This window comes from Dipodomys spectabilis, unplaced genomic scaffold (assembly GCF_019054845.1).
Source record: "Dipodomys spectabilis isolate Male_0828 unplaced genomic scaffold, ASM1905484v1 ptg000163l, whole genome shotgun sequence".
NCBI lineage: Eukaryota > Metazoa > Chordata > Mammalia > Rodentia > Heteromyidae > Dipodomys > Dipodomys spectabilis.
Window position 1 is genome coordinate 876,347 of NW_024870840.1, and position 27,465 is coordinate 903,811.

Below are 27,465 nucleotides of genomic sequence, written 5' to 3' on the forward strand. Positions count from 1 at the left end.
AGATCTTTACCTTCACCATACCCTGCTGCCCCAGTTCATACAGTTTTGTCCCAGCTCCCCCTTTGCCTCTCCCAAGCAGTCTCAACAGGCTTCATTGTTTATTTGCATAATTTCAAGTAATCTATTTTGACTGCATTCAACTTGCTTTTTAAGAAAGAATATTACATATCCATATACACTTTATCCATTGTCTCCCAGTGATCATATTTTGTACTATATATAGTATGATATAACCTGAATATTGAATTGATAAAATGAACTATTCCTACTTGGATTTCTTCAGGTTTACATTTACTCATTTATATTTTTTATTCTGCAAAATTTTAATTTGTTTTTTAAATAAAATTTGTATTTCTATTATAAAGGTGATGTACAGAGGGGTTGCAGTTACATAAGTCCAGTAATGAGTCCATTTCTTTTTGGACAGTGTCACTCCTCTTGCTCTCTCCCAGTTTTTCCCTCCCGTCCCTACCCTCAAGTTGTACAGTTTCATTTTGTTCAGTAAAATTTTTAATAACCCAAAATATATTTGTTTATGTACTAGCATTTTAGCTGAATAGTTTTAACAGTGCAAGAATCTTCTTTTTTGCCTCTTCATAAATGTAACTTCCACCTTCCTGCCATATCCACATTCCAAACTGTTTGATCATTACTTTGTCATCCAGTTATAAAATTTTGATATTTCAAAAATGTTATATACATATAATGGTACAAGATGTTACTTTAACATAGCACAGTTTTTGTAGAGAGATTTATGGAGATTTATCTGTGAGTTATGGAGATTTATCATAGACTTCAGTACATGTATCTTTCTTTCTCATTTTTGCAGAACTGTTAGCATTAGGCCAACATTCTACCGCTCAACTATATCCCTTGCCTGGTAGTTCATCCCTTGCGTTGGTGAATAATGTTTGTAGTATGGATATACTGGAGTTTAGGTAATTGTTCACCTATTGAGGAAAACTATGATTATTATCAGTTTAGAATTTGTCTGAATAAAGCTGTTATATGTTTTCATGTACAAGTTTAGTGTAAATATTAGTTTTCTCTTGTATAGCTGCTCAGGAGTTCAGAAACACATAAGAATATGTCTGATTAAATTATTTATGTGTGAAAGAAAGATATGTCAGGTCTACAGCTAGAGGAGATCCCAGCACAGGCTTTGTTTTTCAACATGGGAGTGACTTGTTATGCTTATGTGGAGGCCAAAGGAGTGAAATTCATGAAGGAGCATAAAGAATAAGGAGTGGACCTCAGTTCAATAGATTAAAAAGCTGTCAGACTCAGAGTTTAGGTAGAGGATGCACCTTAGGACAAGTACCAAGAGGCTTTTTCTTCACTAGTAGGGTAAGAAGGGCTTTCATGAAGAAATAGGCAAACAAGGGTGTTTTGTCTTCTTTATTTAATTAGACTATAAACTCTGAGAGAATATGAGTATTTCATTTAATCAAATTGAATACAGCACCTAACATTGCTCTAAATGTAGGATGCATATGGCAGGATTTCAGAAAATTGGTTTTGAATCAAATGAGTAAAATAGGTTATTACAAGGAAGGAATAAAGGAACAATGAGACAAGTTAAAATTCCAAAAACATTATAAAAGAATGAATACTTGGATGAATGTCTTAGAAAATTGTAGCTTACTAATATTTTTACAGGATCTGCAGAAGACACAAGACCAAAGATATATTACATGGAAACTCATACACATGTACACACACACACACACACACACACACACACACACACACACACACATACATACTTCTTTATCCTACCTTAATTTTTCATTTTTTCCTATATCATTAAAATTTGCTGATTAGGAAACATTAACACTTTTGTGATCAGCTAACATGTCAGGATGTACGATTTGAAGATTTTGGGATTAGCTGATGTGTAGCAGGATTGCTGGGGAAGTACACAACTAGATTGAATATGGAGACCTGTGTAAAGGGAAGAGGATTAACTTGGATTCCACACTTCCGTTAAGATCCTGTCCCTTTTATTAAGTAGAATAAATACCATTGAGTAACCACATACATACATACATACCACAGGCATACATACATACACGATGGTAGTAGTTTTTTAAATATGTTAAATTTTCTGAAGATCATCAGATCTAATGCTTAGCTTGTCATGGTTATTCAGTACATGGGAACTACAGATGGCAGTAGCAGTGACATGAAAATCATAATGATGTTGTGAAGATATATAATATACTACTTAGGACCCCTAGACATATTAAGCGTTTAACACAATAAGCCCATAGATTAAATGCCATATATTATGTTATGTGTTACATTACCAAAAGCATATGACCATTTATAAGAGGATTACTAAAAATGAATCCATAAATATAAACTAGACATATATGTCTCCCATATTTAGATCTAGGTTGTTCTCTTTGGGGTAGGAGTACTGGAGCTTGAAATCAAGGCTTCCCCTTAGCTCTGCAAGTGTTCTACTTGAGTCATGCCTCTGATCTTTTTGTTATGCCTAAATTTGAGATAGAGACGGGCTAGTGTCCTGAAATGATCTGGACAAAAATCCTATATGACAGATTTCCTGGCCTTTGTCTGTTAAAATAGAGGTCACAAACGTTTTTTGCCCAAAGTGACTTGGAATTATGATCCTTCTGATTTCACACTCCTGTGTAGCTGCTATCTGGCATGGCAAATGCATACTACTGCACTCAAAAGTATTGGATGACGTAAGAGTCTTGTGAATATTTTTCCTGAGCTAACCTCAAACCATGATCCTCCCAACCTCCAACTCTCAAATATTCATTATTACAGGTTTGGGCCATTGATCAAGTTTTTCTTATGTGTATTTTAATATTTAACTATTCAAGTGGTTCAAAGACTTGTGTGAAAAAATTGCATTTGAGTAGAAGTTTTTCACTCAAACGTACTGATTCTGGCAGGTAAACTGATCTGTTCTATGTATTTTTTTCCTTGTAGAAGTATAGTAATATTTTATGCAACCATAATAATGTGTGATCAAAGTATGTGAACTTAAAACCTGTAAGCTGGGCACTGGTAGCTCATTCCTGTAATCCTAGATACTCAAGAGGTTGAAATCTGAGGATCAAAGCCAGTGTGCATAGCAAAGTCCATAAAACTCCTATCTCTAGTTAGCCAACAAAAGTGAGAAGTGATATTGTTGCTTTATGTGTGAAAGCTCAGAGATAGTGCCCAGACCCTGAGTTCAAGCCCTAAGACGAGGACACACACACACACACACACACACACACACACACACACACACACACACACACACACGTATGTTTACATGTTTACCTGGGATATATTGGATTGACTTGACATAAAAAAATACTTTTAGAGACATATTCCCCTCTTTGTGTTTCTTTAAGAGATTCTGTCTTTTGTAATGAACAATGATGGAAGAGGATGATGATTTAAAGCTTAATGAAGAAATAGAAGCTGAATTGGATAAAATCAGCATTTCCTCCTTAGAAAATTATGAAATTGAGAGTGATTCAGTATCAGAAACCCCGAGTGATGATAGTGATGCTGTGAGTGTTAAGTGTTTCACTTTTATGCCTTTTAACACAACTGAGATTTTGAGGAAAAAATAATTTCTTTCTGTAACTTACATTTAACTCATTATTAGCCTACCATCAATGCTATAAATAAATATACATTGTTAGATATTAAAATTTGTAAAATAAATTGAACCTAGAAGATTATATCTACATGTAGACATGTGCATTTTGTGAAATTGGACTGTTATATATGTGTGTATTTCTATCTATTTTAAATTTTTTACTTGTGAGCATTTTGATATAATTTAAAGCTACATAAAATAAAAAATATAAGAAAATTTTAGAACTCTTAAGAATAGTTTGTGATGCTAATAGCAATGTGTATACAACCATAACTTCAAAAATACAGAAGAATCAAAATTTACAGTTCTCTTTCAAAATGATCATTTATTATTTAGAATAAATATTGCTCCAGCAAAAAATGTTTAGCTGATCACAAAATGAATATAAAATGTCAAGGACTGAATCCCATTAGTATATAGAGAAAAAAAAAAACTAGCTGAAGATCTTTAATGGAACACATCAAAACCCGTAATGGCATAAAGTATTTTTTAATGCAATCGAACACATGTATTTTTTTTTCTTCAGGAACATTTGTGTTGATCCAGTCACATAATGTTTTAGGTCCTTCAATGAAGTTTTTAGTCATCTAGAAATAGAAAATTGTAGCTTTCAGATTGTTGTTAAAATTATTCCTAGATATCTTTAAGTGTTTATTATTATTGATATTATTTCTTGTATTTTCTTTTCTTATTTTCTTTTTGTGCTACTGGAGCTTGAACTCAGGGTCATTGAGCTCACTCATTTTTGCCTGCACACAGCTGGTACTCTATCATTCGAGTTGTGCCTCCATTCTTATTTTTCATGGCTATTTTAGAGACGGAGTTTCTTGGATTTTTCTGCTTGGGCTAGCATCGAATCACAGTCCTTTCATGTCAGCTTCCTGGATAGGTAGATTACAGATGTGAACCACTTATGTCCAGCTTGAATTATATTTTGTAACTACTTATAGTAATTATGGAGGAAAAAGCTACAATTTTTAAGTCTTTCATGATGATGTATATATATATTTGGAAAATATGCAAATTGACTTAATTGGTAGATGTTCCATAATAGTTCATAAATTTTACTAACTTTATGTATGATGATCACAATTAAAGTTTTACAGTATATTATATATTTTCATAAAGTATTATTGGCATGGTATATTTTGGAATAAATCTGAAGTTTAGATTAATATTTGGTCATATTTGTTGAAAGTTGTAATCTAAAAATATATACAACTAGTATAGGCATGTAAAAAGCCTATGATTAATATAATAGTAGGGTAAACATATATGTAGTAGGGTAAGCATATATGTATGTGTATATGTTGTGCATAGATAACTCTTAATTACTTAATTTTCCAGAGACATATGACCACTTGAAATTCAAAAGCAAATTTTAGTCTGTGTAGAGCTTTTACTTTATCTCTACATTTTGTTCCAAATTTTGGTGTTAAATGAAATGTTCAATATTAGACATATAATTTTGATAGTAATTTCTTAAATTGCTTATTTATTATTCAAATTTTAGGATTTAGATGAATTACCAGAGTCAGTTCTTCACTGTATTAATGTCATAAAGAACAAGAGTAAGACTGCTGAAGAGCTCATTCTTCAGGATGTAGAAGATTTCAGTGCTTTAAGTAAGCATTTTGTTCTACTGATTGGCAGATATGGTTTCTGCAATTATGAATAGATTATAATTTGGAAAACTAAGTTGTTTAAAGATTTTACTTCTTGTAACCTGTAAGCATATACATTTATCTCAAATATATTTTCAAGATGTTAGGCTAATGGATATGGTTTGTTTATTCATTCTTTTTCTTTTGTTTCTAATAAATACTAACAACAAAACTTAGGCAGACTTAATTATTATCAGACAGTACATTGTTTTTAATGAAAATATAATAATCATGGGATTACTTTTAAAGTATTTACTTTAAATGCCTGAATTACTTTAAAAGTATTTTCCTGCACTGAGTATTTTACTTCTTAGAATTATTTTAATACTAAGTGATCAAAGATTTACCTGGCATTAAATATGTCTGGATATATCATGAAAAAATGACACCAAACTGAACACGCAACAGTACTTCAGTTTGTCCAATGATAGATCTACTAAAAAACCTTAGGCAAGTTTTTATTCACATAAATGTATTCATGATATACTATGATAAAACATTTTAAAATTCAGTGTACCTTATTCAAATAGATGTTATAAGATGGATTTTCATAGGTATTCACTTATGCAATATTGTTGTACATCAGAATCTCTCCTAGCCACTGAAAATCTAGCAGTGAACAGAATAGGCAAGAGTCTTTGCAGTCTCACACTCTCTTGCCACTTGAGACAGAACATAAACAGATAAATATGTAATGTTTCAACAGTGATAACTGCTATGAAAGAAAAAGTTCAAGTCAAGGGAACAGTGTTAGCAAGTGCTACTTTAAATGGTGTAAACCTGCAGCGGTCTCTAGAAGAAGGTAGCGTTTGAACAACCACCTCCATGAGTGAAGAGATAAGGCATATAGGTAGCTAGAAACCCAGAGTTCCTCAGCAGGGAACTATAAAGGCCAAGCACACTGAGTGGACTTTGCTTGAAGACCCACAAGTAATTCATTTTCTTTGTATCTGTGGAAAGAAATAGGGTTTGGATCACACAGGGCTCTAAGAAAACCTCATGTAGTGGTAGAACTTTGGAGTGAGCAATGACAATAGTTGACTTGTAGGTGACTCTTATGATTTATTTTCACTGAGGCTTATATAATGAAAATATGTAGAAAATTATGATTAAACCAAAAAATGATGAACTCAAGAAAATTGAAGTTAGTTACAGAAAAGGAGGTATACTGCACTGACAACACTTATCCTGAGAGATCCAATCAAATGGTTTGGGTGATATCAATGAAGAAAATATCTTTCCCAGAAAATTGTTAAAATAGAAAAAAAAATTTGTAATTGGATTCATGCAATGAATCAAGAACAAAAATTTCACATTAAGTAGCTCATTCACTAAAAACTATACGTTTTAAATCAAAACTGTGTAAAACCAAAACAGAAGAAATTGAAGGCTAATTTTATTTACGAATAAAGACACATGGGTTGACATTTTCTATTTCAATAAACAACTATTCAGCTACTTTAAGTATTACGTTTTTAAATTTTTATTACCTTTAAGTAGTTGAACAAAGGAGTTTGTATTTAACAAAACAGTTTATGAATACAATGCATCTTGATCAGTGTCACTTCTTTTTGTTTTCATGTGTATAAAATAAATATTCTAGATGTGCACCACCAAATTGGTGGCTTAAAAAACAACTTATATTTGTTTTGTTTTTTTTTTTTGGTTGGTTGTGGGGCTTGAAATCTAGGCCTGGGCGCTGTCCCTGATCTCTTCAGCTCAAGGCAAGCGTTCTACCACTTGAGCCACAGTGACACTTCCAATTTTCTGGTGGATAATTGGAGATAAGAGTCTCACAGACTTTCCTCCTCAGGCTGGCTTTGAACCGCAATCCTCAGATCTCAGCCTCTTGAGTAGCTAGGATTGCAGGCACAAGCCACCAGCTCCTGGCACAACTTGTATTTTCTATGTGGCTCACTGAGTTGATTAGGCAAAGTGAACAGTTTTGTTGATTATGTCTATCACCTGATCGCTTGATTCAACAGAAATTCCCAAGAAGACTCATTTGAATAGTTTAAAGTTCTATGATTTGTGTGCTTTGAGAAGTTCAGATATAGCTAACAGTGGGAAGCATGGCACTTGAATTCTAAAGTGCATCCCAAGACAAATTACCACAGGCTACACGTCTACCAAAACCTGATATTTGCACACAGTCAGATTTGGTTCTAGCCAGGAGGTAGCTAAGTAAGTTGCATACACCAGGAGTTACTGTTCTTTGGGATAGCCTTCTTTGCAGATTAGCTGCTATAATAAATAATATAATTCTTAATAGGACTGAGGAGACCTACTCTAGAATGAAAAACTCAGGTATACGAACGAGAAAGGTTGTAAGGTAGTAAGTATTGACAGAAAACAAACCATATCTGACCATGTTAATATAAATTGCTAAAAAAAATGGTTCACTGTCAAGGTAATTTGTTACTAGGAAATATTAGCGTGATATAACACATTCATTAAAAGAAATGTAGAAAACTTCTTATAATTTTTGTTCTTCAATGTTTCTCTGTTCAAACAGAAAAATATTGTAGAAAACATTCTGTTCTGTTCTATTTTTCTGTTCTACTGTTAGTGACCAAGAAAGTACTCTGATACAAACTGAGATTAAAGAAGGAATTTTGACATGTACTTTAACATTTAGAATCACAATATTATTTTCCATTTTTCTAGGCTGCATTTATGGAACTAATAATCCTATGCATTTCAGGCTAGGATCGTCAGCTGAATCAAAAGAAAATTCTGAGCAATTAATGAAGGTATATGTTCAATACTTGACTGAAAGTACTCAATAATATAGTTAGAACTTATCTTTTCTCATATGATTTCAATGTGTTTATGATCATTGATTTACAATACTAAGTTTAATTATTTTAATATTTCTCTAAAATAGCATACAAAATTACATCAATTTCAGTCTTTAAAATATTGAAAATGGAAATGAGCCCTTAATATTTGGGAATTTTAATGTTCAAAATGTAAAAGTGTATACTTATACTGCATAATATTTTCTTCAAGTCAGTAATGAAAACAATGAATACTTCATAGTAATTATGAACTTCTTAAGGATTGTACAGAGATTTTAAATATTGTACAAAAACTTTAAATTCAGAAATTTTTATATTAGCTTAGAAGATAAAGAAAAAATCTCTTAAAATAGAGCAAAGGAAAGGCTAGCATTTTTATCAGAATAAAGTGCCATAAATATATTAAAAGAAACGTCACTTTTCCAGATTCACCTCTTGGATTCATTTTTGTCTCAATATTTATTTTTCTTTAACTCTGTTCCTCCTCCCCGAGATATTTGGTGTAACTTGAAAATTTTGTGTATGTCTCTTGCTTGTTTTTTTAGAAATAGTGCCTATAAATTATCATATTACTACTTCATTGGAATAAATATTTTATATTTTCCTATCTAGAGTATCACGGAAACAAAATTATGGAAATGTGTTGATCAAATTTTTGAGATGCATAATTGAGATTGAAATAAAGAATACTTAGTTTTCATTTTATCATACTGACCATATTAAATTTTATACATGAACAGTAATTGCAAGTAAGAGCAACGTAAGTGAATTAGGAAGATGACAATTATTAATAGAAATATTTTGAAATGATTTTCAGGCAGACTAACTGAATATTGTAGATTAATATTAAAGAATGAATATAGCTTGCCAAAATATTAAGAGGACAAAAGTCTTATTATATGAGAAAATGTTTTTATTTGTAAGGAAAATAATTACCAGTATGCTGCAAATTTTACATACATTTATATAAAATTCTCAGTATGTGTGTGTTTGTGTATATAGTACATCATTAAAACATAACATTAGTCTTATGGAACAGTTGTAGAATAAACCTAGGACAATGCATTTGCTAATTTAGTAATTCTACTATTTAAGCTATTTCCCAGCAATTTTATTTAATTTTTAAATTTCGTATTTGAGATAACGTTTCATTAATTTTGATTCATTTGGACTAGAACTCACAATCCTCCTTTCTCCATATCTTGGGATTACAGATGCACCACGTCTGGAATTTGTTTTTGTTTTCTTTAATTATTGCTATTGTTTTAATCTCTTAGATGCTAGCTCAAATAGAAAAGGAAGAATTTTTCCGAAGTAGAACCTGTTGTTCCAGTTTAGACTCTGTTTGTGAGCCTGACCCTTGTGATTTGTCTTTGGATGAACAAGTTTTGCCAGGTCAGCCAACTTGTTTAATAATATTTTTGATAATATTTATATGGCTGAGCAAAGGTACTTGAAAAAAGATTTACACAGTTTTCTTTGTGACACTTGCAAAAACACACTTACATGTGTGAAAGACATTATGCATTTGTTTTGCTTAATTACATGTTTTTATAATTTCTTTATGCCTTCAAACCACTGACTGAAATTGTATAATTAATCTTGAGCTTAAATATCTCTTACCCACATCACCTAACAATCACTTTAACTATGAACACACACATTTTTACATTGATATTTATAAAACATTTAAGGCACGTGATTTGACTGCTTTATTGACCACATCAGAAGTTCCGTGTACAGCCAACAACGTATATTTTCCATATTATCCCTCTTCCATTGAAAATGTGCTGACATTTATTTCTACATTACTCCTGCACATGAAGTTTGATCAATTTTGACAAGCTTTGTGGTAGGGACCCTACTGTTGTTCATTTCTATGAATGTAGATGATGCTGAGGTAAGCTGTGGATACTTGGAAGTGGAAGAACGATGTCGACAGTCGTTCCAAGCTTGGCAAGAGAAGCAAAAAGAACTAGAAGATAAAGAGAATGAAATTCTCCAAGCTCAGAAGGATAGAGAAAAAAAAGAATTTGAAAAAGAAGAAGAAAAGAGACATTGCTGGCTGAAACAGTTTGAGGTTGAAAAGGAAAAACTAGAGAATATTCAGAAGGTACTTTTGTTTTGTTTTTCCCCCCATTTTTCAAAATTAGTATGGCTACCAAAGAGTGTTGATATTTGGATATTTGGATGTTATCATGTGAGTTGAGGGTCATGTGACAGCTTTTAACTTAAGATAATGAGCAAAGTTGTGTATGCATTAAGTTGCTTGACTCATTTTCATGGAAGTTGTTGAAATTGCTGTTACTGTTTTACATCTTGCAGTTTCGAAGGTCATCCTACACAGTTTGAAATTTATCGTATAAACTGTAGCCTTTTTTACATCAGTCTCATCATGAGGAACCATGATAGAAATTTAATCTTTCAATATCTTCCCTATGTGAGCTGCAAATACCCCATTATATAAATCATAACTAGTTGAAGTAATTCCGTCATTTATGTGACATTTTGTTTCCTGGTGCTGAATTCAGCTAATTTCTCGGACTATCAGGAGTTTGTATTTGTTTTTGCTTCTGAGATAAGTCATCATAATGAGAATGTTCACATGATGGATTGTAGGATGCTATTTGCAAGCTATAAAGATCATGGAATGTTCATATAACAGACAAGGCAAAAATCATAGATAATTTTTTTAAAATCAAAGAATTACAAATTGTATTAGTCACAGACTTATAATTTAAGAAGATATGACAATACCAGATTTAATGAATTCTTTGGTGCACTGTACTTTACTTTTGTGCTTGAAAGTTTTCTAATTGGGCTATTGTATGATTTTATGACATATTCTATATAGTCTCTATATATTCTATATATACTTCTATATGTACATAGTCTATATATACTTCCATTCCAGTTATTTTTGTGTTCTTTGCTAACTTTCTCTCCCACTATAAAAAAAACCCTATCATAAATTGAAGGAATTTCACCAACATCTCTCTGATCCTTATTAGTAAGTGATGATATATTTTTTTGCATCAATCACAAGCTTTTTTTTGCTGTCCGTATCTATCTGGCGTAACCTATATTTTCTTTGCTTTTTCTCAAAAAGAAAAGTAATTTCCTTCTTCCAATGTTCTTTTTCCCCTTTTCTGTTTTATATTCTGCTATTGTCAACATACTCAGCTTTTTAATGTATGCTTGAACATCTTTATCAATTTCCCTTTTTTAAATCAATATGCTCAATTTTCTTGCATCCTAAAAAATACAAGATCACATTGGTTCTCTTATTTTAGATGCTCTTGACAAAAGAAAACAATTTATTCCCTCTCATCTCTTACTCTTATCATAAAGTTTCCTGACCACTCTTATTTTTGACTTGTAGCAATTTATGCCAGTGTTTCCTTTTAAAAAATGTTTCTCTATTTACCTTTCATTGATTTCTATTGAATAAAATTGTCTGGATTATCTTCCCAGAGTTTTTCCTACATATAAATTTTGAAATTTGAAAATCTTTATCTCATAAATTATAATCCTTTCCTCTTTCATATATTATTTCTTAAACTTTTCTCTTGATAGTCTCATCCATGTATGTAGTTATTCAGACTCAAGTCTACATTTATAGCAAATTTAAATAGACTATGTAACTTCTGTAATTGTTACTAGAACTCATAACTTCATGTATCTCATTCTCTAGCATTAATTTTAATAAACAAAACTTTTATAATTAGTCCATGCTAATGAACCAAAATGATAAGATTACATTTATGTGTGTGTGAAAATACTGGACAGAGGGGTTACAATTACATGAGCAAGGTAATGAGTGCTTTCTTATCAAGCATTGTAGCCTCCTCCTTTGTTTCCCCTGCCCATCTCTTCCCATCTCCCCTACCCCCGCCCCCCACTGTATTTTCCATTTCTCCCCTATAGTCTCTTAGTACTTTCTTGCAGTTTTCTTAGTATCTAGTTAAAATATGTACTCTATTTTGTAATTGTTCTCCTATCTTTAGTTTTATATTCTTCAAATTCAGACAACTTTAGTGTTGTTTATAAATATATGTTCTGAGGGTCATATATAATTAACATAATGCTTGTTTCACTATTATGAAATAATGAAATAAATAAAAATAAAATTTTACTTTTGATATGTTCAGGAAGAACAAGAAAAGATGGATGATGAACTTCATAAAGAAGAGAAAATGTGGAAAGAGAAATTTAAACAGCATGAGGTATCTATTGGTTGTTTCAAATCAATACATTATGAATTTCTCTTTTGATATATATTTTTATGTTTGAATTAAATACTATATCTAAGTGGTATAGAATCCAAATGTTAGATTATGTGGAGCCATTATAATATGTATAATGATCAATGACAAAATAAGTAAACTGATAGCACAAAAAGACAATTATAATCTATAATGAAGCATGCTTTAGAGTTTAAATAATAAATGTGAAAATTAAAATGTACTGATAAGTTGGATAGTATATTGGACATAGAAAATTAGAACATTAGTTGAAAAAGAGGAGAATTCAATAGAAAATACCTAAATTAATACACATATAGGACAAAATAAGAAGGGCAGGAAAGATTCAAAGAAAGATATAAAGTATATATGGCAGTAATCTTGTAAGGAGAAAAGTGAAGGGTTGTAACAGATGTAGTGGATAAGGAAAAATGAACAACACAGATTCAATTTGTAAGAAAAAAGAAAGAACCCAACAAACTCAAGCTGGACATTCAAAAATGACAAATTATCCACAAATAGTATGGATGCAACAAAATTATAGCCAAGTATTTAGTAGTGCACCTACTAAAATTCAAGAAGAACCTATAAGAAAAAGAAACCTAGAAAAGAACCAGAAGAAAGGGTAAATTATTTTCTGACTTCACGAGTAAAGCTGAGGAAGGAAAGAGACAATAGAGCAAGGTGCTGAGTGCTTACAGCTTATATGCTCAGACAGTCTCTTTTGAGTCCCGAGTCTTCCTCTGATTTTTGGACTAGTTTCCTAGAATATCTATTTAAAATGTTGTAAACCACATTTTCAATGGTTAATTCTCTCAGTCTTCCCACAGCTGAAAATGTTCATATTTTTCTTTCCAAATTGAACATATTCTCTATTTGATTATAAGACTCAGATTTACTTATATGTGTTTTAAAGTTGTGATAATGTGTGCATTTATTAATTTTATCAACTGTAAATGTCATGCTTCTTCTTGGCTAGTTTATTTTTATGTGAGATTATTATTATTTAAAATCTATTCTCTGAAGATATTTATTGTTATCCAGCTTTCCCATTCTCTTTTCTCAGAAACTGACAATTCCTCCTTTTTATTGAATACATTGTAATGTTTATTTTAGTTTTCAGATTCTACTGACAGTATTTTTCATCTAACTCAAAATTCACTTATCAACTTGAGATGAGAAAAGGTTAGATATGCAAATTAGTAGGTTCTTAATACTGCTTATACATATGGACTAATTGACCTTCTTTATTAAAGGTTTAATCTCAGAAATTATGAAGACTTCTACATGAATTTGACCTTTGGTTTTCATTGCTGTGCTTATGTCATGCTGATTTCACGTGTGTGTGTGTGTGTGTGTGTGTGTGTGTGTGTGTGTGTGTGTGTGTGTGTGTGTGTGTATGTGTGTGTGTGTTGGGGGATTATTAGAGCTTGAACCCAGGACCTTGTGACTTTCCCACTTGAGTCTCATCTGTAGCTCTGTGGCTTTTTTCTTACCATCAGAGAATTCTTTAATTTATACAAAGGTGGCTAATAATGGTAGTGTGTTATTAATTTCCAATACAGTCCACTGTCTTATGTATTTTAAATATTCTTTATAATAAATCACTTTAGTTCCTTTGAGTGAATATTATAGTAATTTTATTATAATTTTAGGTTTAGCATTGTTTTAAAACTATTAGGGTAGTTGATATTCTAATAACCTTTCACATTTAGTTTATGCTGACTACTATTTATCTTCCTTTATTTTAGGAATTTATAAGAAACTTGAATTTACAAATGGAAGAAGAAAGAATAAAATTTAATGACTTCCAGGAAAAAGAAAAAAATCGTTTGTTAAAATTGTGTCATGATGCAGCTGTAAAAATCCAGGCTACATATAAAGCATTCGTAGCCTACCAAAAATACAACCCAGTCATAAAAGAACAAATAGAAAATAAGAAGAGGAAAGCCCAAGAATTAAGGGAAAGAGAAGCAAACATCCGACAAAAGGAGGAAGAAAGACGGAAAAGGTTAGAAGAGGAAAAGAAGATAGAGAAAAAGATGAAACAGCAGAAGGAAGAAGCAAGGAAAAGGAGAGAAAAGGAATATGAAGATAAAAAGAATACCCTCAGACTAAAAAGGGAGGAACTAAGCAGTAAGGAAAAGTTAAAATTCAAGGAAGGCGCAGACCAACCGATGGCGATAAGAAGTGCATTGAAGACTGGGGAATGTGAAGCCAGACATTTCCTAGTTGCAGATATGTCAAAGAATAAGTGTGATCTAGTCAAACATTCTGTGGAGGCACAGACAGAGAATCAGGTACATGCGCCCTTGTGTCTAAATAGGAAATCAAACAAGAGAGAAAATGTGGACAGTCAGCTTATTTTGAAAGAATCTATACAAATACAGTCAAATCGAGCATCTTTTGCAAAGTTAAACCTGAAAGAAAAAAATAAAAAAATAAAACATGAATCTTTAGGAAAATTGTCCATAAAAGAAATAACATATGAAAATATAGAGAAAATCAAATCAGATCTGAAAGTAAGTGTGAATGAACAGTTTCAACCACAAGAATTAAAGTCTCAGACACAACAAGAGGAGGGTGGAAAACATGCAATAAATGAGGCTCTCAGACAAAAAACACAAGTGTTGGGACACAGCCAAGAAATGAACAAGGTGCAAAGCAACAAAGCACAGGAATCTATCAAAGATAATCAACTGGAGATGGTGCAAGTTGTAGGAAAAGAAGAGGTACTAAAAGAAAATGAAGTGAAAAGCAATGAAGCACAGGAAATAATCAAAGACAATCAACAGGAGATGGTACAAGGACTAGAGAAAGAAGTACCACCAGAACAGAATGCTTTACCATATGATGGAAATAATACTTCAGCTCTATCGATGAAACAAAACCAACTATCACTAAAACCAGAGATTTCTGAAGCTATCGAAGAAAATGTGAGACTACAAGTAAAAGGAACTGATTTATGCTCCAAGAAAACTGAAGAAAATGTCAAATACAATGCTCTGAAGAGTGCCATTGTAGTAGTTAACAACGCTGATGGCCAGGTAGACACAGCAGGTGACATAAAGAAGCAAGATTATGTTTTTGATAGACAGGCTACTTGTGAAGATTTCAGTGGTTATAATGCATCAGCCCTCTTGGTTACTGAGGAAGTAAACACTCTTAACTGTCCAATCAAAGAAGTTCCAGAAGAATGCCAGGAAAAGGTTGCTGATGGTGAAAGGACCACTACCTGCCCTCTAACAGTGTCAACGTTTTTATCTGCAGTTGAGGAAAAGAGACTATCTTGGATAAAATCATTTAAGCCTTGGTTTGATATTTTCAAGCAAAATCAAGAAAAGAAAGTTATTAAGAGAAAGAGACTTGTGAAATGCCCTGTCAATATGATGCCCCCTTTGAATACTCTAGAAATTCTTCAGTGTGGCCCTTGGGATACTTTACTGCAGGTATTTCTGATTTTAGACCTTTTGTGAAAATATAATGTTTCAAATCTTTCTTATATTTCAATATTTTTTTAATTGTGAAAATACCACACAAAGGGCTTACAATTACATGAGCAAGGTAATGAGTACATTTCATGTCAAGCATTGTTGCAAGTATTGTTATTAATAAAATATTGCTCCACGTAAAAGAAGACATAGTCTTAACTTTCCAACTGAAATTATTATTTTCAACTAATACTATTCAGAACATTGACTCTCTAAGCAATACAAAACACTTTGATTAATATTTTTCAGTATAAATCAAAGCCTATGATCAAACGCTGTTTCCATTACTAAGCCTCTGAAAGTAGGAAGATCTGTACATGGTTTGAATTAGAGTAAGAAACTCATAGTTTGATATTCATTCATTTATTCGTTTGAGATATAGTTTGTCAGCACTCATGATGCCCCAATTCTTCATGTGTGTGTGTGTTCATTATCTTTAAGTTGTTGAACAGAGGAATTTTAATTCAACATGTCAATTTATGATAAGTGCACCATGATTATTTTTTAAGTTGAGCATACAATCATGAGCACCTATTATTGCTAATTATCCTGCTCTTACTTTTTGACTTACAAAGCAATTTTAGGCATGTGAATATTGTTATGTATGAATGTAAACTTTTTGTTGTTGCTGTTGCTTGTGAAGCTGGAACTCAGGGCCAGGGCACTCTGAGCTTTTAGACTAAGGCTCATAGCTGAGATAACTCAAAGCTGCTCTAAGACTAAAAGCCGAGATAACCTCGGTTTCTTTTCTTTCTTCTTTTTCTTTTTCTTTCTTTCTATTTTTGAGGAGAGTATTGATAACCTAGATTGAACGGAGGTCCTCACATTCACACTCTCAGTTTTTGTTGTTGATGTTTTTTCTGTCAGTTTCTTTTCCCAGTCCTGGGACTGGGAACTCAGGGACTGGGTGCTGACCCTGAGCTTTTTTGCATTCAAGGCTAGAGCTCCACCACTTGAGCTACAGTGTCACCTGCAGTTTTTTTCTGAGTCTTGTGGACTTTCCTGCCTGCCTGGGCTGGCTTCAAGCCATTGTCCTCATGAGTAGCTAGGATACAGGCATGAGCCACCAGCACCTGGCAGAATGTAAACATTTATTTTGATATATGTTTGGAAAAATCAAATGAAGGGTGGAGAATGCATTATTGTACCATAGGAATTTTTGTGTTTATGTGTGCGCCTGTACTACTGAGAATTGAACTCAGGGCCTCACACTCTTGCTTATCATCTTGTTCAGTGCTGGCACTTTACCATTTAAGCCACATCTTCCCTTCTGGCTTTTTGTTGTTTAATTGATGATAAGACACTTCTAGATTTGCATGTTTGGGCTGGCTTTGAACTGTGTACTTCAGATCTTAACCTCCGAATAGCTAGGATTACAGATGTGAGCCAACAATGCTCAGCCATCCTAAGAAATTTAATGTTCAATATAAAAGGAAGAAATACTAGGGAGCTCCTTATATTTTAAAGTAGATATTTCCAACAAGGTCACAAGATCATGTGTTTTTCCTGCAATGTAATGAAGTGGAACTAGATCAATTTCCTCATCTTTAATAGGTAGAACTTAAATGTGCTTATGAAGTTGATTGAAAGCATCATGTAATTAAATCATACAAAATATAACTTATAATGTTAAGTAGCATTTATTATAATTTGAAATGCCATTTCCATTTTGTACTATAGTCACTTTTCCAATTATGGAATTTATATTTGTGTTTATTGAGACTAAATGAGCATTGCCTTTAAGTTGTTGCTATATCAATGGCTAATCATATTTATTTTCTCAAAAGTAATGAAAAATAGTTTGTTTCAAATGTAGTTTTAGATTGAATAATTGAGAAACTTCCTAAAATAATGATGAAAATTTCATATTTACTTGAAGGTTTAAGAATGTCAGTTATTGCCTTTATTTTCTTTTTAAATTATATTTAAGTAATTGTACAAAAGAATTACTATGCAACAAAGCAATTATTAAGCAAGTGTACATTAAATCATTTATTTTTTCCTTCAATTAACATATGATCCTCCTCATTATTGTGTAGGAATCTCTTGGATCCTGTTAAACACAGATCATAAAACTGCATGTAATATAATCCCAAATGTAAAACCAAAGACATAGCAAACAACCAAAAAATTGAATTTTGTTAAAAAAAATAATGACTAAGCTAATAAAAGGTTGATTTCAATTATACAACTTTACATTTTTACAAAAATTCTGGGCTGGTGCTAGGGCTTGAACTCGGGACTTGTGTGTAGCCCCAGAGCTTTTGAACCCAAGGCGTGGTGCTCTACTATTTGAGCCACAGTGCCACTTCTAGCTTTTAAGTGGTTAATTTTAAATAAAATTCTTTTAGATTTTACTGTCCAGGCTGGTTTTAAACCCCTGTTCTCAGATCTCAAGCTCCTGAGTAGCTAGGCTTACAGGCATTAATCACAGGCATCCAGCTTCTTGTACTACTTTTGAACTTGAACTATCATAGATGAGAGCATTGTCTTTCCAGGTGGGAACAAAGCGATCAAGTAAAAACTTATTAATAGATGTAGCACTCAGTGTTTAGTATTATGTGAATTTTCTAAGTGATTTTGAGAGGCTGAAGCAGTTTGTTCTGTTACTAAATAATCATGCCCATCACAATTTCCTTAAATGTTGTAGGTTACAACAGTTGTGTTTCAAGATTTGCCAGGCTGTAGTCTGTCCACTTTGGCAGAGTGTATAAATCTTCAATTTCTTTCTCTTCGGCATTGTGGATTAACTTCTTTGCACAGCCTGACGAATTGTAAAAATCTTAAGTACATAGACGCACAGGTATGTCTTTTTTTTTTTTTTTTTACTATATATTCTCCTAGTTGTAAAACACTCATGCTCACATTTCAATGGTGATAACTTTGAAGAACTGGTGAATACAATATAAAAATTGAAGTACTTAAGTTTGTGAGACAGAGGAAGATGACCAATTTTGTTTTTTTTTTTTTTAATGTTCACATTGCCTGCCATGTTTTGTAAATAGTGTATGTATTATTTCTGAATTTTGTTGCTGCACAATAAGGAAAACATTATACAGTAGTAAAAAGTGACTGCCATTTTATTTGGTATGTTTTGGATTCTTCAGAATAGCTAGGCATTTCTGTGTGTTGAATGGGTCTCTCACCTCTTTGTGGTTAGAAGGAAATTAGATTGCATGGATCCAAAATTCCTTCTCTTATAAATCTGCCTCCTTGACCAGATATCTAGGAGTCTTTGGTGATTTGGGAAGGGGACTTCTTTTCAAAGTGGTCAGATACCAAGATGGAATATTCCAGGAAGCCAAGTTCTAATATGTAAATACCTCTGAAGCATCTGCCTATATCACTGTCATTGGCTGAACCCTGAGTTCGAGAGGGAGGGTGGGTACAACATGAATGTGTGAATATTGGTTATGAGGTTTAGGAAGGAGCAACCCTATCACTGCTCCCCATGTCTAAGGATTTACATTCTTTCGACATGAAAAATACACTAACATCCAAAGGACTCAATGTTTCACCAAAGCATCACACCCAGATTTCAGGTACAGGATCTTTACATCTAAATCATATCTAGGGAGAAAGAATGCTCCCCAGTGCAATTTCTAGGGCACAATGTTATCCTCTCAACCCAAGACCTGCAAAAAACTGGAAGATTTATATCACAGCCCCAACATCACCTCTGCTCTATAATCATACATAATGTTGAAGACACATCTAGTTCACCACAGTAGACATTCCCAAAATACCCACTGCTGTTCATTTAGGTAGTTTGAAATATTTTATTATAGTTTCCTCTGTAATTGTCTCAAATTTTAAAGGGACATTACTAAGTTAAAAGCTAGCTCATATTAGTTAATGATAACAGTTTGTATGATTATGTTAGAAGTTAAACGATCCATATTTTCATTTGGGGATCATCTCTCATCCTTCCTCTTTTTGGAGACTTCAAATACTTTAGTAATATGTCATTGAAGTAAAATCCATTTTTAATTGTTTTTCACTGTAGGAAAACCATATTGAGATGATCAACTTGGAAAACTTGGAAAATCTCTGCGTTGTTCTGCTTAATAAAAATCAACTCACTTCTTTTCATGGCTTGGATGGTTGCACTAATATTCAAAATCTTGAACTCTCACATAATAAAATCACTCGTATCGGTGAGATGAATGGAATTTTAATTTTTAACATGTTTTTCTTGCAACAGCTTTATTTCCTTTTATCCTTTTTAAGAATAGTCCACCCTGATCAATTTGCATATTATAGTATTTATACTTCCTTAATTTTAGATGTAGAAAATAATGCACTGCAGTTAGTAGCATTTCTTCTCTGCTCCTATAGAAATAGTCCTTTAATAAGGGTCTGAACACCACTGAGGAATGTAAACACCCAATTTGTTGACCTGTCATCTGTAATAGATTGTGGACTTTAAGCACTTCTCAGCAATTGTCATAACTGTTCACTAGTAAACCCTACCATCAGTACTCATAGGATACATAACAGCAGCTATGCTAACCTTCAGCTAAGGCTACACATAGCACATGAAGGGATTCCTCATTCTGACTCTTCTCAAACTTCTCCGTCCTTCCATTACTCTATATCCATATCTACTTGCTTATATATATTTTCTGATCCGTATAACTAAGCAACTAAAAATGCCATTTTGAACTGAAAGCCAGTCACATAATTTTTATAACCATTCTTAACATTCCAACCTGAGACTTACTCCATCATCTATTGTAGCCTTACGTCAAATTCTTCCTATGACTGTTCACTTTCTCTCTTACTGACTACCTCATGTTTCTCTTTGTTTCCAGTTCTCTGAAATAGCTCTGTTCTTGTTAACAACTTTTTTCCCCCAAGTTCCCTCTACTACCCACAGAAATGCAGTTTCCACTCACTTCTGCATTATTTCCACTGAAGTAACTCTAGAATAAGATCCTGTTGTACTATTTATTAAAATGAATGAATGGATGGATTTTAAATGAATTTTACTTTATTTGTTAAGTTATTGAGTTCATTGTGAGATTCTCAAGAACTGTTGGAAATGCAAACTAATTCAAGAGTACAGACTTGCCATAAAAATCAGGACCTTGTTAAAAAATAAACTAAGCTTTCATTTGATTGTTTGACAAACAGTTGAAAGTGTTGTACCCCTCACAAGTAACATTGTTTTCCAACCTATAATAATTTAGAAGTCTAACCAGGAGGCAGGATAAGAATACATTGGGAGATGGAAGTAAGCTTGCTTTCTCTGTGTGGGCCAGGTGCTATATGGAGTTCTTGATACTAATTTTATATGACTGCTAATGTTTATTTTTTGTTTATGTCTTTATTTCATAAATGAAGTGTTTGTGAAACTAGAAAAATACAAGGCAAAATCCACTTAGCCACTATCTGACATTTGCCTCCTCTTTAATTTTTCTTTATATTTGATTTGCTTTTTCTTTTCTTAAAATAAAATTATGCAATTATGTAAAATTACATGATTCCATCCTTTCATATTCTGTGAAAAACTTTTAAATAAAACGATCCTTTAATTTACTAATAAGCTCAATAACGATTCCTTGTATGAACTGCACTCTACAATCCAATATATCCAATATTCTTTTTTTTTTTCAGAACCTGTGTTGTCTTACAGAATGTCTTCTATTCCGACTTTGTCCATTTATGCGGCATAGATTTGGGGTTTAATTTTATATTTAAATGTTCTGTCCTATAGGCCATTTGAATTTATTCAATCTATCTTAGATATTTGGTTTCAATTCTGTCATCCCACTTAGAATCATGTTCTCTCTTTTTGTAAGGAAGTTGAGTTAACCATATGGGAATTGTTACTTGTAGGGTGCCTCCATTTTTTTTAAATATAGTTCTTTTTTGTACGTTATTTATTGTAAAAATACTGTACAGAGAGGTTACAGTTACATGAGCAAGGTAATGAGTGCATTTCCTATCAAGCATTGTTGCCTCCTCCTTTGTTTCCCCCTGCCATCCCTTCCCTCCCACCTCCACTTTTCCATTCGATTTCCAAAAGATTCCTTCTCCACAGATATGGATTCAAACAAGATTTTGTTGGTCTTCCATACTTACCACCATACTTATCAATAACGTTTTCGAATAAAAATTCAAATTAGAATTCCATTATCTCTCATTTATGATAGTTGTGAGACTTAAGCATATTTTTCTTTTTGTTGTTGTTTATGCATTTCTGTAGGAAGTATGTGACAGTTAAATTTAAATATTATACAATAATACATCACTCTCACTTTCATCCTTTATATTATTTAATGTGGGAAGAAAAAAAATTGTACTTGTTTTAACAAGTGAGGTTTTTGTTTGTTTGTTTTGTTCTTATTCCTGGGGTTGGAACTCAGAGCCTGAATGCTGTTCCTTGAGCTTTTGTACCACTTGATCCACTTCCAGCCTTTTAGTGGCTAAAGTTGAGTCTCATGGACTTTCTTTCCAGGCTGGCTTTGAACTGTGTTTCTTGAGTCTAGCACCTTGAGTAGCTAGGATTCCAGGCATGAGCCAGGAACAACCAATTTAGCTTTTTTGTTTTTTAACATTTAAAAATACACATTTTGGGAAGTATGATTTTTAAATATTCCTTAACATATTAATTTACTTATATTTCTATCGCATATACTTTGAAATCACTGTAACTACTCCCAATTCAAAATATAGAAGCCTTTGACATGTTTTACTTTTAAATTCTAATGTAAATATGCATAGTGATAATTCTGTTGTTCTGGATTGAAAAATGCATTCATAATTCATGTTACTATATTAGTACACAGTAAAGTAAGCTAAAAAGGAATTCTTGAACTTCTATCTTTAATGCCAGCAATGGCATATAGGGACTTTTATGAGCAGTGAATTTCCTTAATAGGATATCTACAAGATTTATGTGAAAACTACCAGTATGAATGGATGAACTACAGCTATCTCTGTATAGAGGAAGCAAAATGAAAACCTTCTTGGCTGTCTGTTAGGTACAGAGAAAATATGTATTTATTGAGTGTGGGAAGGGTATACATGGTAAAGAGGATTTTTTTTTCTGAAGATCAATTGGAATCTGTTTTTCGTCTTTAGGAGCTGCTTAAAGATTCTAGTTGTACTAAGTGAAATGCATAGATTTTTTTCTCTCATGATATATTGATGCTAAGAGCTTTTATGAAACAGTGCAAAGATAGATTTGTGTTTATAATTGGTTACTATTCCTTGCTTCAATATTTCTTTTTAATGCGTTTTTTATTGTAAAAATATTGTACAGAGTACATTTCCTATCAAGCATTGTTACCTCCTCCTTTGTTTTTCCCCTACCATCCCTTCCCTCCCACCTCCACAACTACACTCTCCCATCCTCCTAAATTGTAAGGTTAGTTTTTCAACATAATGTCTTGTACATCTCAATGTTAAAATGGGTCAACCTGTATCCCTATTTAAGCATTTTGTTTTTTCCTTTCCCTCCCAAATTAGAGAAGTGTATATACAAGATGCAGGGCACCGACATCAAATACAGTAAAAAACAGGGGTTATACCATGGGGAAGGAACATACAGCTTCAATATTTCTTAAGGAGGTGATGTAAAATTGGGAACAATACCATGTTTTATATTTGAGGTTCCATGTTTAAAGTTTGGCTAATTTCTTCTAAGCTGTAATCATTGTAGATAATTAATATGCATTTTTCGCTTTGTTGGCTTTGTGTGTGTACGTGTGTGTGTGTGTGTGTGTGTGTGTGTGTGTGTGTGTGTGTGTGTGTGTGTGCGTGCGTGCATGTGTTTATGTGTGTGCATGCCACTCCTGGGGCTTGAACTGAGGGCCTGGCCATTGTCCCTGAGAATTTTGCTCAAGGGTAGTACTCTACCAGTTGAGCCATAACTCTACCTCTAGCTTTTTGGTGGTTTATTGAAGATAAGAGTCTCATAGACTTTCCTGCCTGGGCTGGCTTTGCACCATGATCATCAGATCTCAGCCTTCTGAGTAGTTAGAATTATAGAGAGTCCATGGCTCATAGCAGCTTCACTTAATTTTTTTTATTATTAGAAAACAGCTATACATGTTTTTATTTGATTCACTTTCTTTTGCTTAATATACTAAGGGTCAATATCTTTTATGTAATTCAATTAAAATCAGTATTAATTTATTAGAAATTAAACTACTTGTTTAGAGAGAATGTGAAATCTCATGACTGACTTCATCTAAGAGGTACTTAGAAAACTAAAGCTTATAGTTTTTTAAATTAATAGCTACATGTGTAGATACAGAATTATAGTAAACTTTTATTGTTGTATGTTATTTATTTGACTACCAGGTAAAAAAGAAAATAAATGTGATGTTAATGTGTAAGAAAAATAGTTACTTTGTCTTTTCATTCATGAAGCTTCTGTTTTTACTATTTTTTGGAAAACTTTAATCTAGCAATAATTCCTTAATTTCAGCAACTTATTTATTGCTATACATTTCAAGTTGCAAAGAGAACTATTAATGTCTTTTTTTCTGCCAGTTTACTTTCCAGATAATAATGCTTTCTGGAAAGTGACACTTTTATAAATATGAAATATAATCTTCATCCAAGCTTGATTACTGTCTAATGACTCATAAAGGAAAGATTTCTTTATCAGGCTAAGCTGGAGATCACTATTATAGCCTATGTTGGCTTCAGAATTGTTGTCCAGCTGCGTCAGCCTGTGGAATGTTGAGATTACAGACTTTCATTACCATGACCTGGTCTGAATTAGTGCTTTTTCACAATACCATCTTTGGATAGTTGAGAATGAGATGGTATAAAGTAAGAGAAAATAAAGTTGTAGGCATAAATCTCCTTGTACAAATATTTTTGCATATTACTCTATACAGTTGGTGAATTTTTTAGTCCACTAGATGGCACTAGCTTACTTTTTAGAAGGAACAAAATGGTCGTGTAAAACTAAATGATTTTACAGTGCTGCCAATAGAGGATCCTTAGTTTACATATGAAAAAGCACACTTCTGAGCTGGGAAGATGGCTTAGTTGTAGAGTGCCCCGCCACCCCCCACTCCCCAAAATAAAAGACACACTTGGAGCGTATTCTTCTTGACCAAGAAGAGGTAAAAATCCAACTTTCCCTATTTGTTTTTTCTTTCGTTGGTCGTAGGGCTTGAAATCTGAGCATGAGCGCTGTCCCTCAGCTCTTCAGCTCAAGGATAGCACTCTACCAATTGACCCAGAACACCCCCTCTGGCTTTTCTGCTTATGTGGTGCTGAGGAATTGAACCCAGGGCCTCATGCATGCAAGCCAGGGACTTTACCACTAAGCAACCTTCCCAGCCCTAACTTTGCCCATTTCCAAGTCAGTATTCTTATTTCTATCCTGAAGAACTTTTTTGTTGAAATTGAAATCTTAAATGTTGAGTTCAACACATTTGTATGTATGAATAAATTATTAGATACAGTCATTGATGAGCAGCTAAGGGAACTATATAGTCTATTTAGTGAGAACCCCTGGCTTAGTTTATCCTCTTTGCCATTCCTTTAGGATTTACTTCCATTTAAGAGCAATTTTTATTAGACCATTATCCCATTTTTGTAGGAAAAAAGGATCCTTGAAATAGATATTTATAACAAGAGTGACCAAATATTAATTTTACTGTGGGTTGGCAGAACCCAGTCCCACATGGTTTTCATTAATTTTTTTCTTTTCCTTTTTTTTCTTAGTTTTCTTTTCTTTTTGTCTTTAGATTGAAGTGTAAATCATATACTCAAATTTTACTTTTTCCAAAAGCACCTTCCTCCTGATTTTACAGGTATGCCAATGATTTAGAAACCAAATTGGCTTTTTCTTTTCTTTTTTTTTTTATTTTTACCATATTTCTTTTTTTTTTTTTTTTTTGGTCAGTTGTAGGGCTTGAACTCTGGGCCTGGGCGCTGTCCCTCAGCTCTTGAGCTCAAGGCGAGCGCTCTACCACTTGAGCTACAGCGCCACTTCTGGTTTTCTGGTGGTTTATTGGAGATAGGAGTCTCAGAGTCTTTCCTGCCCGGGCTGGCTTTAAACCGTGAACCTAAGAGCTCAGCCTCCTGAGTAGCTAGGATTACAGGCGTGAGCCACCAGCGCCCGGCTTTTTTACCATATTTCTAAACTTCATAAATTTAATTGTCAGATCCAAGAGCTATACCTCCTTTTCTCTCCTTTTCTAAGTGTAATTTATTTTAAAAATATATAAATACATATATATATATATATATATATATATATATATGAATGAATATCTTGTCAGGCGTGTCTGTCATATCTTAGGACCAGCAGGGAGGACAGCATGTTTGAGTTAATTAAGTGGAGGCTCCCCATCTTTTTTCCACTTCCTCTGTACTATGGTTTTTATCTGGATTACTTCATTAATGCCTCTAGCAATCAATCAGTCAAATAAACCTACATCTGCTACAATATCACTTGCGCAAACAATGATGTCTACATTGTGCATCATATGAATAAAATCAGTTTTCAGATTTTAAACCTACACATTATTTTCTATGTTCTCCCAGAGATGTCTTCATTCTTCACAGAATTCTTCTTCTTCTTCCTCTTCTCTTCCTCTCCAAATGGTTCTGGTGCTTTGTGTACTATATTACCAAGCTTTTGCTGACAAAAATCATTATTTTTCTTATCCACATAACCTATCTTTAGATTCTTGTTTCTTTTCTGGTTGACTCTTGAAGAGTGTCACTAATGTATTTATTGCTCCAAGTTAGTGGAAAATTCTATGTCAGTATAGAATCACTGACTTCCTGTCAGAAGAGATTCCCTCTTATGCCATTATATAAAATATTCAGTACCCCCAAAATGTCTTATAGAGTTTGCTTACATTTATGTCATTTATAAAGATACACCTCAGGTGAGATGTGGGGCCTCACATACTGTATTCCCAGTACTCATGTGAAAAGATTGTAAGTTCAAAGCAAGTGTAGGCTACATAGTGAGACCCTCTCTCAAACAACAGCAAAATAATATGATAGAATGTATTATTAGCATATTTTAGTTATAACACAGTTAAGAAGAATATATATATAAAATTAGATTTATTTTTCTTCAGGTGGTTTAGAATCTTTGAAAAATCTTCAACGACTAATTGTGGACCACAATCAGCTAAGAAGTACCAAAGGCCTTTGTGACACACCAACCATCATACACTTGGATTGTTCATATAATCATCTTACCAATGTTGAGGGCATTGAAAATTGTGGATTGCTCCAGATATTGAAGTTACAAGGAAATTATCTAAGTGAGGTAATTAATTCCTTTAAATCGATTTCCACGATTAATGTTGCATTTTTTTTTTAACTAATCTGCTTTGATTCTCAACTTAATCTCTTCCATAATTCTATTTAAGAAATGAGCTGGGTGCTGGTGGCTCAGGCCTGCAATCCTAGCTACTCAGGAGGCTGAGGTCTGAAGATTGTGGTTCAAAGCCAGCCAGGAAAGTCTGTGAAACTCTTATCTCCAACAAACCACCAGAAAACCAGAAGTGGCGCTGTGGCTTAAGTGGTAGAGCACTTGCCTTGAGCTGAAGAGCTGAGGGACAGTGCCCATGCCCAGTGTTCAAGCCCCACAAGCAACAACAAAATGCTAATCTATATTTTATTCAGAAAAAAGCCCAT

General features: G+C 33.1%; 1 protein-coding gene across 1 annotated transcript in view; it reads left to right on the forward strand.

Annotated features, from left to right (window-relative positions):
* The first annotated feature begins 3,404 nt into the window (after positions 1 to 3,404).
* Lrriq1 (leucine rich repeats and IQ motif containing 1) overlaps positions 3,405 to 27,465 on the forward strand; it is a 114,557-nt gene continuing 90,496 nt past the window's right edge. The window contains exons 1-12 of the mRNA XM_042693258.1: positions 3,405 to 3,539; positions 5,145 to 5,267; positions 7,616 to 7,619; positions 7,963 to 8,048; positions 9,374 to 9,491; positions 9,986 to 10,209; positions 12,248 to 12,322; positions 14,092 to 15,057; positions 15,157 to 15,789; positions 18,482 to 18,634; positions 19,838 to 19,988; positions 26,901 to 27,094. Coding sequence (XP_042549192.1) covers positions 3,405 to 3,539; positions 5,145 to 5,267; positions 7,616 to 7,619; positions 7,963 to 8,048; positions 9,374 to 9,491; positions 9,986 to 10,209; positions 12,248 to 12,322; positions 14,092 to 15,057; positions 15,157 to 15,789; positions 18,482 to 18,634; positions 19,838 to 19,988; positions 26,901 to 27,094 — 2,862 coding nt within the window. The remainder of the gene's footprint in view (positions 3,540 to 5,144; positions 5,268 to 7,615; positions 7,620 to 7,962; positions 8,049 to 9,373; positions 9,492 to 9,985; positions 10,210 to 12,247; positions 12,323 to 14,091; positions 15,058 to 15,156; positions 15,790 to 18,481; positions 18,635 to 19,837; positions 19,989 to 26,900; positions 27,095 to 27,465) is intronic.